The 19,914-nt window shown below is 35.1% G+C and overlaps 2 protein-coding genes and 1 pseudogene across 8 annotated transcripts; all 3 read right to left on the reverse strand.

Moving 5' to 3' along the window:
- Positions 1 to 1,326: 1,326 nt before the first annotated feature.
- LOC136209799 (protein BUD31 homolog 2) lies at positions 1,327 to 6,037 on the reverse strand. Of its 4 annotated transcripts, none has more exons than XM_066001383.1 (4): positions 5,818 to 6,037; positions 4,214 to 4,314; positions 3,415 to 3,602; positions 1,327 to 1,775 (listed from the first exon to the last, which is right to left on the reverse strand). In XM_066001383.1, exons 2-4 carry the CDS (start codon positions 4,305 to 4,307, stop codon positions 1,620 to 1,622), a joined length of 438 nt encoding a protein of 145 aa, XP_065857455.1. In that variant the 5' UTR covers positions 4,308 to 4,314; positions 5,818 to 6,037; the 3' UTR covers positions 1,327 to 1,619. The 4 variants fall into 4 exon arrangements, with proteins under 4 accessions (XP_065857455.1, XP_065857456.1, XP_065857454.1 ...); XM_066001384.1 differs by having other exon boundaries at positions 4,214 to 4,318; XM_066001382.1 differs by having other exon boundaries at positions 5,674 to 6,036.
- A 1,616-nt stretch (positions 6,038 to 7,653) lies between these two features.
- On the reverse strand, positions 7,654 to 14,190 carry LOC136208185 (BTB/POZ domain-containing protein FBL11-like; annotated as a pseudogene).
- Positions 14,191 to 14,203: 13 nt separating this feature from the next.
- Positions 14,204 to 19,320, reverse strand: LOC136209800 (pentatricopeptide repeat-containing protein At5g62370-like). 4 transcript variants are annotated; one of them, XM_066001388.1, is made up of 3 exons: positions 18,999 to 19,320; positions 15,803 to 17,638; positions 14,204 to 15,634 (listed from the first exon to the last, which is right to left on the reverse strand). In XM_066001388.1, exons 2-3 carry the CDS (start codon positions 17,204 to 17,206, stop codon positions 14,204 to 14,206), a joined length of 2,835 nt encoding a protein of 944 aa, XP_065857460.1. In that variant the 5' UTR covers positions 17,207 to 17,638; positions 18,999 to 19,320. The 4 variants fall into 4 exon arrangements, with proteins under 4 accessions (XP_065857460.1, XP_065857461.1, XP_065857459.1 ...); XM_066001389.1 differs by having other exon boundaries at positions 14,204 to 16,275; positions 16,846 to 17,638; positions 18,999 to 19,319; XM_066001387.1 differs by having other exon boundaries at positions 14,204 to 17,634.
- Between the last annotated feature and the right edge of the window lie 594 nt (positions 19,321 to 19,914).

Below are 19,914 nucleotides of genomic sequence, written 5' to 3' on the forward strand. Positions count from 1 at the left end.
GGTTTAGTCAGTAATTCAAGGTCGAGTCTTGTCTGTAGCATAAAAAAATTACTGCAAAAACTTTACCTCTTTCTCGACTCGAATGAATTTGGATCTCCCCACGTGTAGCAAATGTCTCCAAACAACAAGGAAACAAGAGTATGAAAAATGCAGATAGTTTTTTTTTTTTAAATAGACCCGGCTAATAAAAATAGTTACGTCCAATAAACATTGTTTGTGTATCCGGTTTTCGTTAGTCGAATTCATTTGGACCAAGAGTATTGTAGAATTTCTATGATGAATGAATGTGATTCGTTATGGAGGTGACATGAAAGAGTATAGCAAGAAAGCCCCAACCCTAAGTAAATTTCAACCAATTTCATACATCATTAACATCTCCTCTATCACAAATCTCATTATTTCACTCTATTTGTCGACATGTTACCACCCATTAGTAACACATAAACTCTAAAAAAAAAATGTATCATAAAAAAAAAAAAATACATGTACACGTTTCATTATCTGATCCCATGTAGTCCAAATTGGTAACACGCGTTTTCCATGTGTTGCACAAAAAAAAAAGAAGCAAATGTTCTAACAAGTTTAAAGGCATTTCAACATCAAACCTTCCTGATGTAGAACACATGAATAAAATATTTGAATTTTTTTAACGATGTCTGAAATTGTCCCAACTTATCAATTTTAGACCCTCAATTATATTATTTATGACATTATGAGTAAAAATTGCTCTTGCCCGACAACAATAGGGATGTTTTTATACCTTATCCTCATATCCTATTTTAAAGGTAAATAATTTATTAGTCACCATCTTTTTACATAACACACTGTTAGTTCCCCTATTTTTGAAAAATACATTATAATGTCCCTATCTTTTGTCAATATTAACCATTTGGTCATTTTGTCTATTTTTTTTAATATTTTTAACCGAACATAACTTAGCTTTCAGGACAACCATAGTAGGATATAAAATGGCTCAAGTGCTCTATTATGCCAAATATAACGGTTAAAAATCTAAAAAGAATAGATAGGAGGACCAAAGGGTTAATATTGACAAAAGATAGGGATCATGTTTTTTAAAAATAGGACTAAATAGTGTGTTACGTAAAAATATGAGGACTAATAAATTATTTACCCTATTTTAAAATGCAATAGATATAGGGAGAGGGGATTCGACAAAGGAACCCCTGGCACGGTCTTGCATACATGATTATACATGACATAAAAATAATAATCGTGCCAAGCCGATTGTCACTATAGATCATATTGTCGTGTTATAAATTGACAGTCCTACCAACACCTACTCCCCAATTTCATAAAATAAATAAATAATAAGAATTCAAAGCTTCTGTTCACTACTTCCCTAACTGAGATAATAAAAGTGTTTAAATGTTTAGCATTTTACATTTTCCTAGCAGTTAGTAATAGTTTGGAGCATGATATCTCAACTCAATATGTTAGCTCAGCTACCTATTTGATAGATTGAAAACCATCTGTAACTAAAGGCAGCTAAGCTAAAAGCAGCATCCAAATTGTTGTTAAGTTTACATGAAAAGTTGAACAAGTAAGCAAAGTAGAATGCAACCAACCGTATCTTGTAGGTAAGACAAGAAATGGATCAATCAGTCTCCGCTTGCACAGCCATGACAACCACAATGTACGCACTCTATAACCTTCTCTTCTCTCAGGTTCTTCGGCACTCGGCACACACATGTAGTTGCAAAGTTGTGATCACGTGGCTGTATGCATCTTAAGCAGCATAGGCGCTCATAACCGGGCTGTAATTCAAACACTCGCTATGAGAATACATTTTTGTATTTTGTATACTTTCGGCTTAATACATCAGGTCCCATGTACTTGGTCAAAATCTCTGATTGGCCTCTTGAACTCTGAAGATGTTTTATTAGCCCGCTAAGTCATACGTGGCACAACAAAGTGGAGATTTGGACAAACTGAAGAGTGTATCACTTTAAGCAAGATTAGGGGAGCAAGTTACTTTAAACAAGTTTAATAGACTAATACGACATCCCCAAAGTTCAGGCAGCAATTACACTATTTGGCCAATAACACGGAACTCTGAAGTATTAAGCCTATAATTTTTCATCATATCACCACATTGGATCGTTATTATATATTTATTAAAACCAATAATGCATGAAAGTAAATCTAAGGTAAACACAAAAATAAACCTTGTAGTTTCATGCATTTGCAAACACATTCCTGTAGTTTGAAAGTTTGTAATCACGGTCCGAGGTTTCATCCATTTGCAAAGATGCAATTTTTCACTAAAATCGCTAGTAAACAATGAAAATTTGAGTCATTTTATTATTTTTTCTACTTTAACATTTTTTATATGTTAGAAGGGGTACAAAGTGTCAGAGATTAACATAAGATCTATGTTGGGTTAAAACCTTAACTATAAGCTTGAGCTTTTAGTTCAATTGGTTCCATGATATGGTATCAGAGCCGCTTGGACCAAACGGCCGAGGGTTCGCACGCTGCAAGCCCAAGAGACATTTGTGTCAGAGATTAATATAAGATCTACGATTGGACTTTAACTATAAGCTTGAGTTTTTAGTTCAATTGGAATTTTGTTCTGGATGCCTATCAAGTAGGCAGTGAAACACTGCCACATACATAAGATGTCGGTGGCGGAGATGCGTATGTTGAGATGGATGTGTAGTCATACGAGAAAGGATCGGGTGCGTAATGAAATAATTAGGACAAAAGTAGGGGTCACATCTATTGAGAATAAAATGAAAGAAAATCGACTAAGGTGGTTTGGCCATGTGAGACGTAGAGCGCTTGATGCGCCGGTTAGGAGAACCGAAGAGTGGCAAAGGAATGTAGTGGTGAGGGATAGGGGAAGACCTAAGCAAACTTGGAGGAGGGTGATCGAGAGTGATATGAGTTTACTGGGAATTGAGGAAAATATGGTAGTGGATAGGACGGAGTGGAGGGAGCGAATTTGTGTCGCTGACACGACTTGATTTCACGGTTTTATATGATGGTTCATGTTAGCCGATCCCGAATCATTTAGGGACTAAGGCTTGTTGTTGTTGTTGTTGTTTATGCCTATCAAGTAGGCAAATTTGGAGGATTTTAGTGAAAAATTTGTCTTTGCAAATGAAGGAAACATCAAATCCGTATTTGCGAACTTTTAAACCACATGGAAGTCTTTGTAAAGTGTGAAACCACAAGGTTTATTTTTGTACTTCGCCCTAAATCTAATTCTTCAAATAAATTATATTTTCCGTGATTGATGCAATGCAAACTTAATATCTGCAACTAATCGCAATTTCATGTATTGGTTAATGCACTTTAGAATTCTCACACAACTGTATGCAGAAAAGTTTTTCGGCTGAGAAAACTAAAAAACTGTAGAACCATGCACAAAGAAAGAGTTGTAAGACAAACCTTCTTCCACTTGGCAATAAGATTACGGTCTGCATAGCCTTGGTCTAAACAGAACTCGAATAGTTCCTTTGATATTTCCTTTCTCCTATGGTAAAGGTCATAAATGTAACGGCTCTTTTGATGCGCAATCTTGAAAATAGGCCATAAAGCCTCACATTTCCTTTTACCATCATGTGGATCATTCTCAGCTGTCAAAATAATTAGATACACCACCAGGCATACAAAGCATGGCATAGAAGAGGAATAAACTCATCATACAGTAAAAACCTCGATAAATGCATATCTTTAGGATGAGGAAAAAATATTCATAGCGAGATTATTTATATATCAATAAATAAATTATTCATTTATCGGTAAATCAATAATTTTTAATTGTAAAATGCAAACATTGGATGTGGTAAGAAAAATTAAAAGACATCAATTAAAAGAATTACTTGAATCTAGAGAAGTTCAACTTTTTTTTCTGAAACTTAATGCATTGAAAGTTAAGTTCCTGACCATGAATATAGAAAATAAAAAGGTAGAATCTACATTCCAAATACACATTCTTTTCTCCTACAATGGCTTCTCGTCATTTGAAAGGAGTAAAGAAATCAACTTTGACCGACAAAATGAGGAGTGCAATTTCCCTTGAGGATTTAAATATTTTTATTTTACTAAATGCATTTAGTGAGGTTATTACTTTAATCCATTGGCCCAAGTCGGGACTGAAAGAAATTATTATGTAAACGAGGTTATTACTTTACCGAACATTCATTTTATCAAGGTTTAACTGTATTATGCGTTGAAAGACACTAACCTTCTCTCATCTTTCCTTGTAAATCACGTAGGGTAGGCTCAATCAACTCCCAACCCTCAGGATACTTGACACGATTTGTCTTCACCTTCGGCATTCTTGATCTATCTACCATCAAAATTGCAACATCAGTGAACAACAAAAGGTTATTCAATGAATTGCTTAATCTTTGAACCAGAAAATTTAACGAAAGAAACTATCCGAAACATCTCATACATGTGTTCTTGGCTTTCAATTGAACACTTTAGAAGCAACATATACTTATTATTAAGACCCACTGCAATTTCATCCTTCCACAACCACATTTTCATCCATCCCTAATAATAATTATCTCTAACATTGTCCAAACCCAGTTTTAGCACATCTGAAAGGCAACTAGGCACGTGCTAAATATCTTCTTCAAGACTTGTGTACACAAACCCGACAACATGACACCAACCCAATTGTTTAGGTTAGACTTGCTAACTCGAAAATGACTTTGAAATAATAACTTTATCCTCGTGTTTTTAAGAGAACTACAATTGTCACCCGTGAATATGGCTCGAACCTCCCATATTTTTATATGTCACCATAAGGGAGGTATTAAAATCATATGCGACCCACGAACACAACACAAAATTAGCACTAACCCAATTGGGTTGACACAATTATGACAATATTTTGAGTTGGATTAAGGTTTGACTCATATGACACTGACCCGATAATTGGCACGAGTCACTTACACGAATTGGCCTTCCTACCTTTGACACAATTTGCTTATGGAGTTATGGTTTTACTAATGTGACACTAACTCATAATTGACACATGAACACGAGTCACTTACACGAATTGTCACTCCTACCTTTGACACAATTTGCTTATGGAGTTAAGGTTTATTAATGTGACACTAATTCGATAATTGACAGAACACAAACACAAGTCACTTACATGAATTGCCACTCCTACCTTTGACATAGTTTACTTATGGAGCTAAACTTTCTTTGCAATAATATTCAATCAAGCATGTTCTACTGAAGAATTATAAACCTTTCAGCAAGATGACATGCTAAAGATTAAACAAGAAAAAAGGAAATGAAACTAAGAAATCTTACAGTTCAGCAAACCCAAAACAATCAAAATTGTCTATATGCCTAATGTAATTCAAGAGCACGCAACTAGATTGATTCCAATTCAGTTTGTTATTTGTTAATGAAACCACTACGTTAAGCTTGTATTTAGGGACAATTTGCAAGCAAGAATCATGCAATAGGTGATGTAAAATCAAAAGCTAAATCACATGGCAGATAGATTGTTCCTGAAACTCAGCTCGCAAGGCGCTAATCTTCACTTACAGTTAGTTACATAGAAAAAATAATAAGAAACTTTCGAAAATTATAAACACAAAAAGCAAATCATATTCAAGGAATCAAAAGGTGGAAGCTCTGGAAATAAACAAAAGCAATTGAACATAGAACTGCAAGTACCTTCAAATTAAAACAAGATCGGGGCAGAATTGAGAGCAAGACGCAATTTCACAAGTTGGGAAGATAATGTTTAGGTCAATGTAGACAAGTAGAGAGCAAATAGTGCAGAATGATTAGCTTATATTACATAACAACATCAACAACCTGGGAGGATTCGGATTCGGATTCGGATTCGGATTCCGATATGAATATGATTTTTGAGAAGCAAATAGCGTCGTTCTGGAAGAATAGATGGGTACTACCTCACCGGCTGCGAAAAACACCCAGAAAAATAGGATTTACGCAACACTGTGGCGGAGCCAGCCCTCGGAGGCTAGCCTGAGAGTGTAAATTTCTAGCCCAGCCCGTAAAGGGCCAAAATATTTTTGTTTTTAGATCGTAAATGACGTCGTTTTAAGCTTGAGAGTAGACCTGTTCACCAGCTCAGGTATCAGATCGGTCCATGTCTCCTGAGCCGGGCATGGACAACAAAATTGTTTCTAGATTCAGACCTGCTAAAGACCGTTTGTATTTTGGATGGATTTAAAATTTATAAAAATAGCATAGGTCAGAGACCCACCTATTAGTATTAATAAATTTATATATTAATATTTATTTTATTATTATATATATTTATTTATTTATTTAGTCGGACTTATATGGTTTGAGTTTGAGATTTGATTTTTAATCATGAAACTAATCTGGTCTGATTCCACTTAAATTAACAATCAACTAGATTGAATCTGGGATAAACATTTTTAAATGTTCTAATCCAATCCAACACAACTCATAAACATGTCTACTTTTAGAAACATGTCTACTTTTTTTTTTTTTTTTTTTTGATAATGAAACATGTCTACTTTTAGAGGGCTAATAAAAATAAAAGCTCAGTCCAATGAGTTGAGCTACTTTTATTATGGGCTTTTTAAGTGAAACTTTTTTTTTTGAATCAAAAGATGTGAAACTTTTCAAAGAAAAATTTACTTAGAAATTTATTTTTTAAAAATTATCAATAATTATCTCAAATAATAATTTTTATATAAAATTAAATAAATGATTATTTTTAATATATTTTAACAATTAAAGTTAGTAAATTAAAGATTTGAAATATATTTTGTATAAAATTTAAATATTTATGTTTATCAATAGGATTATAAATAATTTTCTTACAATAAATTAGTGTTTAATATGTCATATTCTTCATTCACAGTATTTTTCACATGGATCTTGATGACCACGTGAATTTGGTCATTCAATCCTTAAGACAAAGTCATTGTACACATGCAGTAGACTATATCTTTATTAATATATAAAAACATCTTTATTAATACATAAAAGTTAAAAAAAAAATAATAGTTTAATATAAATAGGGATGAATTGTCTCATTTTCATTAGAACTCAATTCAATTTGTTAAACCAAAATAATAATAACAAAAAGAAATAAATGAATTCCCACATATTTAACAGGCAATTAAAGTTAGTAATAAGTGATTAAAAAAACTGCTCCTAAACCGCTCATCGCAGTCCCAACCTTTACGCAAAAAAAAAAGTGATAAAAAAAACTGTCTTTTAATATAATGTTCCAATCCTCTAATTGAAAAAACTCATAAAAACTGTCTTTTAAATAGCTTTTATAAGCTCAACTCACATAATAAAAACCGAAGCCCAAAACACATGAATACATCTAAGAACATACAAGATGAATTGGAACCTCCCAACATAGGACTAAATTGAACTAAAAGAACAGTTAAATCTCAAACATAGATCATATATTAATCTCTGACACCAACCATGAATTCTGGAAGATATAAGGTTTAACTAAACACTACATTCAACTTTCGTCCATCTTGAAAAGATAAAAGCATTCCTAAATACCTCATATTGATGAGGTGTCAAACAGTATAATCAATATCCTTCTTGTAAAGCACATGGTTTGCAACAAAAAAAAAAAAATAGTATCAGATTTCTCTATTTTAATACGCGAAACCACAAGAGAGAGCAAAAGCAAAAGCAAAAGAATTCATTGAGATATTTCTTACTGTTAAGTGCTAAAGTCTTTCTTCGACTACTGTTTTAGTACAACTTTTACCACTCCATTCCAGCACTAATGTATCTTTGTGCTCTTCCGTTCTATAAGACTTCTCCGGGTTCATGAAGCATCTCGTGATCTTCACCGTGCTTAACATGCCTCTTTGTTACACTAAAACAAATCTACGACTTAGAGTTCGGTTTGAAAGTTCAGGAAGAAGTAAAGTTGTGACTTGTGACACCATTTTTCAAGTAGAAATATAGATGTAATGTAGGTAATACAAATTTCTGGTTTGAATCCCTGAGCTGGAAAAGGTAACGACTCTATGCCGTTGATTAAAAAGATTTAAACATTTCCATTCCAGAACTGAAATAAGTATCCTCAAGCAATTAATTAGTTCATGACTCAGAATTTCAACTTACATCGGGAATCTCAAATTCACCGTCAGTTGCGTCGCATGTATCTAATGATAGTCGCTGGAGCAAAGGCAGCTGTATAGTGATCATAAAGTGAATTTATTAGCATAAAAGCATAAGCATACATTGATATATTTCTACTAGAGTTGCTAAAAAAAAGCAACAATAATGAAAAAGCTGTGTATCCCCTTGCCCTGCACAATGCCATAAGATTATAGCTCAACAAGTATATTCATCCAACAGCTACAATTTTATGAAATTTTACAAAAAGCAGTGAGCTATTTTCCATTTTAACATTGGGAATAAATGAATGGTATCAGCTAGATTAGCATTCAAAGGCACAATTATAGGAATTTCGCAGAAGCATTCTTGTGCACACCAATTTATCTAATTTACACTGACATGCCCGCAACAGACGTTGAAATCATGAAATTGCTTGCCCACAGTTAAGTTCATTCCGGCTTCTAATAATTATTTCAGGATTTTGATTGGACTTGAATTTGGACTTACAAAAGAGCCAGGAAAGAGAAACATGCATTAGAGCATCCACAATGGTTGGTAAGAACCACTGTGACTTATGCAAGGTAAGTAACAAAGGGGAATAACATCCCATTAGAACTGTAATTTTATGGGGTCACAAAAATATATTAATTAACAAACTGTAATTTTCCAGGATCAAAACAATAATTTATTCAGAACCACACTTGTAATTTACCAATCAATAAAGCAGAAATTGAAGGCAATGGATGCCGCCTAACGCGGCATATCTGGCGCGTGTACTCCACGCGCCAGATCTGGCGCACCAGCGCCGTCCATGCCATTCAATTTTCTACTTTTTGGATTTTAGGGAGTTATCAATTCTATGTTACTTAAATCTGTAACAAACAGATTTTTGTAATAACCACCATAATGGTTTGTAACAATCACACATAGGATTGTAACAACCAAAAACCTCCCACTAGAGTTGGTCTAAATACACGAGTCACATTATGACGCAACAATACATCTTCAAGAGCTCTACAGTTATATAGACAAGAAACTTCAGTTTTTGTCACTTCACCGCAATCCTGCATGACAAAACGAACAGAATAAGGACAAAAGCAACCTTTTAGAACGGTGAAATGTTTGTTCAAGGAGTTCTTATATTAAGCACCCGGTCATCCATGTCACTTGGAAGACCCCCAATTCACATTTGGACACGTGTAGTGTGACCCCACGTAATAATTAAAATAGTGGGGTCTCTTAAAATATATGTGGGTCCGTGTTACACATGTCAAATATATATGGGAGGTCCTCCATTTGAAACAAAAGTGCAATATAAAGCATTTAAGAGGTTGCACTACAACAACAACAACAACAACAAAGCCTTAGTCCCGAAATGATTTAAGAGGTTGCACTAAATATACTAAATTAGTCCAAATACAAATGGGAGCACACAACCGAGATTTTTTTAGAGAAATGCATTTAGTCAAGAGCACACAACCGAGAAAATTCATTCTTAACATTAGATGCACAGAGGCACAAGTGAATTAACAGAAAAGAATCTACATCTCAATTATAATGGAGATTTTTTTGAAAAGCAATGGAGGAAAATAATCAACTGACAGAGAGAAACCTCAAGATGGATAGACGTCAAGCCAGGCCACCCATTTGAAATGATGCGCAAAGAATCTACACAGATCACAAACAAGAAAGTAGCTATTTGTTAACATTTAAAGCAATATAAATATCCTCAGAGAAAAATGTCCACATACAGCAAAATGTATAAATCCACAATGAGATGCGAGAGAAAATATTTACTGAATGAAATATAGATAGATGTAACTAGTAAGTTGTTCTTAAACCAAAATTCTGATTTGAAGAAGATAGAAGGAAAGACGAGAAAGGTAATCAATTTATAACACATACAGCCAACAATAAAACATGAGCAATTTCCTTGGCATTAATGAAGGCTAACCTGGATTGAGAAGCCTGCATCCTACCAATGCAAATTCAACCAAGTTCACACAGTTGAGAATAAGAACATCCAAATCATTATTGGTCATCCAAGGAGCTACACTCTCGAGCCTCAATTTAGTTAGATTTGGAAAACAGTTTCTGAAGCTTGATATAGATATATCACCAAAGCAGTAACATAGACCCAGTGCTCGCAAGTGCTTCAAGGCCATAATATTTATCACGATAGTGTCAGAGAGCATCTGTAAATAATGAAAATCAGTAAACTATAAGGGCATTTGAATTTCAGTGAGGCATAAGAAGTACAAATGATAATGGTTTTAACTCAGTATGAGCCAAGCAACATCACCTTACAAGTATATATTGAAGTAGCTACAGAAGTAATAATAGTCAAGATATCTAAACACTTCACAACAACACCGAAATCATACATGTAATTGGCTTCCAGAGACATCCATCTGGTTTTGCATTCCTTCTTTCTTAATAAACATAAGATAAAGAAAGGTTCTTGCAGATGACCAGCTACCAAAGGCCAAAGTTCAACTTGGAATACTAATTAATATCTTGGCAAACATTTTATCTGTTTTCGTCTCCTGACAGTAACATTTATGCATTTATAAACAAATGGAGAAACGATAGGTGTGACGGAATAGTATATTAACTGTCTTCACAAGTTCAACATAGTTATGGAACACCTTTATTGATATATACCTGAAAATAAAGGACTACTGACTCCAGCATGGGACATGTTATAGGAAGCAGTCTCAGGGCATCTTCATTTAATGATCCACCCAAGCCAATTTGGATTTCCTTTAATGATGTTATTGCAGGCTTTAGAGCTTCCAAAGACAACCAAGAAATTCCCCAACCAAGTACAATCTTTTCCAATTTGCATTTCTTGCCTAACTCAGAAAAGAGTTCCCTATGTGAATCTGCTAACCCACTGTTATTACTTCCATGCTGACTAAGATTTTTACAATATATATACAAACCAACCCTAGAAACTACATATGTCAAAGAGAATCATCAGCCAACACATTAATTCTTCCAAACTTTACTTAAGGTCCTCAACCCATCACTCCATCACTGCACTCAGCCCAACTTTGTAAGAGGACGTCACATCCCCAAACTCTCTGACATCTGAGTCGGGGCTTAAATTGACGATACATAAACAATTTCATAGTTTTATATTGACAATCACTTCAAATGGAAATTGATAGGGACTCACCCTTGCAACCACCCATATGAAGTGTTTGAAATTTAAAGGCCAATGTACTTAAACATCTCTTACTAGATTCAGAATCTGAAGGACCAATATTTGAAGCCGGCGAGCAAAGAGCTTGAATTGAATGTATTCCAAAAGAAGTATCACAAACTATAATCGAGTATAGTTTAAGGCATCCATTTATGAGAACTGATATACCAATATCTGTTGCAGATATACAAACTTTAAGATTTAGGTATTGCAAGGAAACACATTGCTCCGTTATACATTGAAGATACAAATCTGGAATAGAGAATACAAGAATTCAGTAAGGTGACCAATGAAGAATTAGAGGGGAGAGAGAGAGAGAAACCATCAACATAAGTGATTGTGACATCCATAGTTAGGTAACATTTTCCGAAAGACAATCTAAACTATTGGATGGACTATAGTTGATATAATAAAAGATTGTGCATGATCATAAACCTCAAATTAAATTGATTTAACCTAAAAATATAGTAAAGCAAGAGTCAAAATTGGCCAGTTCAAGTTAAATTTTAATTCAGCTGCAATCCAACCCACAAACAAAATATTTTCTTTGTGCAGCGGTAAAAAAAAAACATGTTTTTTTGCAGAGTGATACTATTTCACCAATCGACTCACAGGTATCTAACATATTCATACCTAATGATTTTCCACTACAATAATCTAGATAATTATAATTTGCATGGACACACGCAAATACTTTGATAAGGATATGATAGCATAATGTCATTATCATAATGGCATATCACCATAAAACACAGCATATGGACAAAGTTTTTCTAATCAAAATATGGAATGACTTCATCAAAGAAGTGTTGAATAAAAAATTATAAACATCTCACCAGAAACATCACTTCGACCCTCTAATATGAGTCTCGTTATCCTTGAAAGGCATGGCCGGGAGAAAAAAATCCACTGTCGAAGACATCATTACCACCAAGCCAGGATACTGAAATAATACTAGTACATACAACTGTCACATGTTCCGGTATGAGAGGAGTAACATCAACAGCTATGTCAATCTCACTTATGAGCGGACACTTCTGGATCAATATGAATAAATTGGTTGACTTGAAGTTTAAAAGATATGCGGCTATTAGTTTTCTTAAAGATGGAAATGACTTCGAGAATAACTCGATGGAAGATTTAAGACGTAGCCTTGGACACTTTGAAATATCCACCTCCTCGACTGCTTCAGAAGAAAGGCTTGGTGACAACCCATACAAGTCTCCCCTTTGAATTTGAAGCATGCTCGGAAGTTCAAAGGTAATCAAAGACTGTTGAATGATATTTCTTAGTGTGGAGTCCACATAATATTTAGGACGAAGCAAAGAGAGGAAAAGAATATCCGATGTCACTTGCGGACAACCTGAAATGTTCACTTTCTGTGTAACAAGCAAATGTTGCAATCCTTAAACCATACAGGAGACATGAAAATAAATCGATTGTTAAGAGATTAATGAAGGAGAACTGACAATGATGTAATATGACGAAAGACTTTGACATTAATTGAAATGGTTCACATTAATCACATTCAACCGTTAATGTTTTGCAATATCCACAGAAGGTGATAGATATATGCAAACTTCAAATTACCACTAACTATAAGTTTTAATATGAGATTACTATAGAGCATAAATGTTTTCTCATTCAGTCTTTTCCAATTTTAAGATAGTTAAACTTAAATCAAATGGTTAACAAAATAAGTGCTAAAAATTCTTTTATTAGACACTTTATTTTGTTAGTTATCTGCTGATTTCTACATTACTTTAAATCACAATAGGAGACTGATTTAGTTATATTAGGATTCCTAATTATGTTTTTTACTTCCAATTTTGTAATGAACTTGTTCCATTTAAAGGACAATACAATGAATAAAACGATAAGCAGAATTTTATTGTTATTGGAGTTCTCTCTTAACTAGGTCCGAGGTTTCAGTCTCCCTTTCACGAGCTAAAGGTTATTCAAAATAGGTTGATCAAGAAATAATAACAAAGACAAAAGACAGCTACTACAACTGAACTTTTTCAGTTAATCGTCCCCTGACAAGATTCGTGGCTATGGAACATAACAATAAGTCCACTCCCATACAAGCCGTTGGCAAAATGTGAACAACCTATCTTACTGTACAGTGTCAAAAACTTGGAAAACTTTTTGTACAGTGTCAAAAATATTTGAAAGAAAAGAAAAAGGTATAACCAATAGTACAATGTCAAAAACTTGGAAAACTTCTTTTGTCACTTCACAAAAGGTAAAGAATTTGGAAGTTAAAAATTGCTCTCTTTGAATAAAATAATATTTTAACTGAGAATAAATTCAGCTTTTAGGAGAATCAATCTGATACACCATAAAGTCAGAGGTTTGAGATTTTACAACAAAAAAGCATTTAAGAATGCAATTCTATCCTCCATTGAACCCAAACAAAATTATAAAATAATTAGATGATGTGCAGAGTAGAGATAGGTAAAGTATTACTTTAGAAGATTCTGTCAGCCGAATCCGGAGATGCCCAAAGCCACCATCTTCAAAGATGCCTGCTGGATATGGAGGTGAAATTTCCACCAATCTAGATATTTTCTGAATGCTTTCTAACGAACACTGAATGAGATTTGGTGATGCCAAGTTGTCAACTCGTGCCAAAATCCAAACTCCAAAGAAACTAGCAAAGAATAGAATTTGGAAATAGAGAGATTAGGTTCAGAATTAAACGAATGGAGGTAGTCAGTAAATTAGGGCTCAAAATTTGAAAACTTACAGTGTAGTAGACAAGCATATATAAAAAGAAGCTGCTGGACAACAAAGTGCATGGGTATGCTTGAGACTTGCTGTTGCTCTATACATTTGGTTGTGGATAATTGAACTCGACATCCATTGAACGTACGACATCTTTATAGACAGCAATCATGACAATGTTGTCTCATTGGAACTTTGTGCTCCAAATGATGTTTGCACCAGAACCCCTGTTGCAAATTTATCAGGAAGCTTACATCTCCCAAGTATCATATCCAACACTAAACGAGCTTCATCCAGCTTCGCTTCTTCATATAAAATGTGAAGCAACCAGTGAGTACTGTACTGGCGCGGAAAAAAATTATACTCCAACATCTCTTCAAATATCTTGAAGGCCTCATTGCTCAAGTTGCAAGCACAAAAACAACGGAGTAAACTTTCATAAGAAGCCTTCCCTGGAAGGAATCCCCTCTTCCGCATTGCAAGAAAGAGAGATGATGCATCCAACTCTCTACCAGCCTTGCACAGGCCTCTCAACAAAGTTTTGCAAGTTACTATATCAGGCCTACAATAATTTGCATTCATCAAGTTAAACAACTCTACCGCACCATCAATTTCACCAACTCTGATGTGAGCTGCAATGATATTGGTAAAAGTGGCTTCATTTGGAACTATACCCGCTTTCTGCATCAATTCTAACTGACTATATGCATCATCAATCATGTTTGCCCAACAAAATCCAGAAATTATACCATTATAGTGGTACAAATTCGGCGTAAACCTGGTTTCTTTGATTTTCTGGATGAGCTTCAAAGCAAAGCGTCTCATTGCATCAGGTGAATCAGCCGCGATTCTGAGATTTTTTTCTCTAGGCAACAAAGTTCTTTCAGATAGCAGGCGAAACATCTTTTCTCTTGCTCTCTCCGTTGATCTGGTTACCGTGCAAAATCTCTTATTGACAACGGCAATATGTCTGCAGATGCCCCTGACAAGAGTGACGTACAAGATGAGGTCAAATTCTATTTGGCTTCTGTGCATCAAATCGACTAGTCTAAAGGCAAACTCGAACTCTCTCTTCCTCAAAAAATGACAGATAAGAGAGGTATACAACACAGCATTTGGCACAAAACCATCTCTGAACATCCTATCAAGATACACACAACCCTCATCAATCAAGTTACTCTTCACTAACCCACTTATAAGTGCAGTATAAGAATGTGAACTTGGTTTAATGCCATGCTCCATCATCATCTCAAATAATACATGAACTTCTGAAGCTCTTCCATTCCTGAAGTAGCCATTGATCACTGTCATGTAGAAATTTTCACTAGCTTTTACACCGCCCTCAAGCATCCTCAGAAACAAAGTTTCTGCTTCAAACAATCTCTTCTCTCGGCTCAAACAACTTATTATGGAGTCATAAATAGCAACACTAGGTTTTAATCCTCTCTTCTCCATTTGATCCAAAACATAGAATGCTGATGCCACATCCTTTCTTTTACAACACTCGTTTATCATTATCAAATAGGTTGCCATGTCAGGAACTAGACCCCATTCTAGCATGATGTCAAACAGGGACTCAACAGGCTCAAAACGCCTATCCTGGAAAATGCATTTAATCAAGGAGTTAAAAGTGAAAGGTAAAGGATTGCATCCAACATCCACCATTCTTCTGAAGCAAGCCAACGCAGCATCTATCTTTTTACTTTCACACAAAGCAGTTATACAAATACAAAATGCAACATTAGCCAGACTCAAATTGCTCCTTACAATGTGCTCCAGAAGATGCTCAATCTGTTGTTCCAAATTCATAAGATTATGTAAATTAGTAGATCCTAAGAGGAAAGAAGGGTCCAAACCACACCCATGCTTAAGAATTTCCTGCAACATCAAAAGCGTGAGTTGAAGCTCATTCCCTTTCCGGCTATTGTTCATAATGACAAGAAACAAAATGTGATCCGGCACTACACCTTGTTCCAACATACGTATGCACAATTGATCAACTTCACTAAACTTGTTATCCTTGTAAAGTGCAGCTACCAAAGATGTATAACTATGCACACTGGGAACCAAATTGCAATGAGCCATGTTATTCAAAAGCATGGCAGCACAGTCCACTTTCCTTACCTTGCAATAATTATTGATCATAACATGGTAAGTGACTGCATCAGGAAGCATCCTCAATTCATTCATCTGATCATGCAAAATCCACCCTTTATCAAAAGAACCCATCTTGGCAATCCCTTGAATCAAAACAGTATAAGTAAAAGCATCAGGAACACAACCCATCTTTAGCATCCTAAAGAAAAACCTCACAGCCATTTTAATATTGTTATCCTTGATATATGAATTAATAAGCGAAGTGTATATAATCTTATCTACAAAGAAGCCTTGTGTTTCCATATCTCCAAGAACAGATTCTGCCTCCACAACCCACCCTCTCTTACAAAGCCCATAAAACAATGACTTATAATTATGAAGAGTTGGTAACAAGCCAGTTCTTTCACGCATTATATCAAAAACTTTTATTGCTTCACCAACACACCCTCTAAAACACAATCCATCAATCAAAATGTTGTAACACCACATGCCCAATTGCACTCTTCCATCTTCAATCCTAACAAAATAATCAAACGCCTCTAGGAACATCTCTCGCACATAAAACTCTCTAAAAATCACATTATAAGCAGCAGTACAAGGCACAGAACCATTACTAATCAGTTTATCAAAAAGAATCCTTGCATCCTCTAGTTTCCCTAACTTAGCAAAACAAATAACCATAGAATTAATAATACTAGTATCCGGTTCAATACCTCTAGCAATTATTCGATCACAGTAGACAGCAGAAGCAAGCCCGGGCTCATCCAATTCCACTAGTTTCCGTACTACTACACCAAGGGTATCAAGCCCAACCTCCATGCCACGGCCAGCAGCGAAATCAACAGTGGACATGGTATCAAGGGCACTAGGAGAACGGGCAATAATTTTCCGAACAACTTGCTTAGCCGAGGATAAGCAGCCACGACGAATGAGGTCGTCGATTAAAGAGAGGCGGAGGGATTTACCGTGGTCCGGGACTGTGGATATCATCGGTGCGTCTTGAGGAGCAATGCAAGCCACCGAGGTTCTCTTTCTAGCTGTGAAGTAATAAGAAGCAAACCTCTTCCGTATCATATCAGAGCAAAGAGGGATGAATTAACATTTTACAATTGCTCTAGCTGTAGCTGCATAGGAAGACATAGGAATCGAAGAAACCCGCAAGTAGCAGAGTGTATACAGTTAATCCCGAAGATACAACCCTCTCCGATTAAAGTTTCAATTTATACGGTACCCATTCTCAATCAAATTGAAGTTTTTCATCGTACTTTAAGCGCCGCCCGTTGTTTCTCCAAAGAAAGACGACAAAACGGCGGCAGAACAGTGACCGAACGGTGCTAATGGCTGTTAGGCAGTTTTCATTTTATCAAGGTTTAACTGTATTATGCTTTGAAAGACACTAACCTTCTCTCATCTTTCCTTGTAAATCACGTAGGGTAGGCTCAATCAACTCCCAACCCTCAGGATACTTGACACGATTTGTCTTCACCTTCGGCATTCTTGATCTATCTACCATCAAAATTGCAACATCAGTGAACAACAAAAGGTTATTCAATGAATTGCTTAATCTTTGAACCAGAAAATTTAACGAAAGAAACTATCCGAAACATCTCATACATGTGTTCTTGGCTTTCAATTGAACACTTTAGAAGCAACATATACTTATTATTAAGACCCACTGCAATTTCATCCTTCCACAACCACAGTTTCATCCATCCCTAATAATAATTATCTCTAACATTGTCCAAACCCAGTTTTAGCACATCTGAAAGGCAACTAGGCACATGCTAAATATCTTCTTCAAGACTTGTGTACACAAACCCGACAACATGACACCAACCCAATTGTTTAGGTTAGACTTGCTAACTCGAAAATGACTTTGAAATAATAACTTTATCCTCGTGTTTTTAAGAGAACTACAATTGTCACCCGTGAATATGGCTCGAACCTCCCATATTTTTATATGTCACCATAAGGGAGGTATTAAAATCATATGCGACCCACGAACACAACACAAAATTAGCACTAACCCAATTGGGTTGACACAATTATGACAATATTTTGAGTTGGATTAAGGTATGACTCATATGACACTGACCCAATAATTGACACGAGTCACTTACACGAATTGGCCTTCCTACCTTTGACACAATTTGCTTATGGAGTTATGGTTTTACTAATGTGACACTAACTCATAATTGACACGTGAACGGGAGTCACTTACACGAATTGTCACTCCTACCTTTGACACAATTTGCTTATGGAGTTAAGGTTTATTAATGTGACACTAATTCGATAATTGACAGAACACAAACACAAGTCACTTACATGAATTGCCACTCCTACCTTTGACATAGTTTACTTATGGAGTTAACTTTCTTTGCATTAATATTCAATCAAGCATGTTCTACTGAAGAATTATAGACCTTTCAGCAAGATGACATGCTAAAGATTAAACAAGAAAAAAGGAAATGAAATTAAGAAATCATACAGTTCAGCAAACCCAAAACAATCAACAATAGTCTATATGACTAATGTAATTCAAGAGCACAAACTAGATTGATTCGAATTCAATTTGTTATTGATTAATGAAACCATTATGTTAAGCTTGTATTTAGGAACAATTTGCAAGCCAGAATCATGCAATAGGTGATGTAAAATCAAAAGCTAAATCAGATGGCAGATAGATTGTTCATGAAACTCAGCTCGCAAGAAAAAACTGGCGCTAATCTTAACTTACAGTTACATGGAAAAAATAATAAGAAACTTTCGAAAATTATAAACACAAAAAGCAAATCATATTCAAGGAATCAAAAGGTGGAAGCTCTGGAAATAAACAAAAGCAATTGGAACATAGAACTGAAAGTACCTTCAAATGAAAACAAGATCGGAGAGAATTGAGAGAGACGCAATTTCACAAGTTGGGCAGGTAATAATGATTAGGTCAATGTAGACAAGTAGAGAGCAAATAGTGCAGAATGATTAGCTTATATTACATAACAACATCAACAACCTGGGAGGATTCGGATTCCGATATGAATATGATTTTTGAGAAGCAAATAGCGTCGTTCTGGAAGAATAGATGAGTACTACCTCACCGGCTGCGAAAAACACCCAGAAAAATAGTTTTTACGCAACACTTTGGCGGAGCCACCCCTCGGAGGCTAGCCTGAGAGTGTAAATTTCTAGCCCAGCCCGTAAAGGGCCAAAATATTTTTGTTTTTACACAGTAAATGACGTCGTTTTAACCTTGAGAGTATACCTGCCACCAGCTTAGGTACCTGCTCGGTCCATCAAAGCACGTGTTCCCTGGACTGGACATGGACAAGAAAATTGTTCTTAAACTCAGACCCATCTATATTTTGGATGGACTTAAAATTTATAAAAATAGTATAAGCCAGCAGCCCACCTATTAGTATTAATAAATTTATATATTAATAATTATTTTTATTAGTATATATATAGATATATATTTATTTATTTATTTACGGTTGAGTTTGAGATTTGATTTTTGAACCTGAATCTAATTTGGTCTGATTCCGTCTAAATTAACAATGAACTAGATTGAATATGGGGTAAACATGTTTAGACAAAAGCATGTTTGAGTTCAGCTCGAATCTAATCCAACCCAATTCATGAACATATCTACTTAAGAGGCCTAATAAAAGTAAAAGCTCAGTCCAATGAGAATGAGTTGAGCTACCGGCTTTTTACGGGAAACTTTTCAAAGAGAAATTTACTTAGAAATTTATTTTTTAAAAATTATTTATAATTATCTCAAGTAA

The sequence above is a fragment of the Euphorbia lathyris genome, chromosome 10 (assembly GCF_963576675.1).
Source record: "Euphorbia lathyris chromosome 10, ddEupLath1.1, whole genome shotgun sequence".
NCBI lineage: Eukaryota > Viridiplantae > Streptophyta > Magnoliopsida > Malpighiales > Euphorbiaceae > Euphorbia > Euphorbia lathyris.

Coding starts and splice junctions, on each gene's coding strand:
- LOC136209799 (XM_066001383.1), bottom strand. CDS start 4,307: ATGCCGAAGGTGAAGACAAATCGTGTCAAGTATCCTGAGGGTTGGGAG. Junction 3,603..4,213: donor ACAAGGAAAGATGAGAGAAG/GTTAGTGTCTTT, acceptor TTATTTTGACAG/CTGAGAATGATCCACATGAT. Junction 1,776..3,414: donor TTATTGCCAAGTGGAAGAAG/GTTTGTCTTACA, acceptor TTTGAATTACAG/CCCGGTTATGAGCGCCTATG.
- LOC136209800 (XM_066001387.1), bottom strand. CDS start 17,206: ATGATACGGAAGAGGTTTGCTTCTTATTACTTCACAGCTAGAAAGAGA.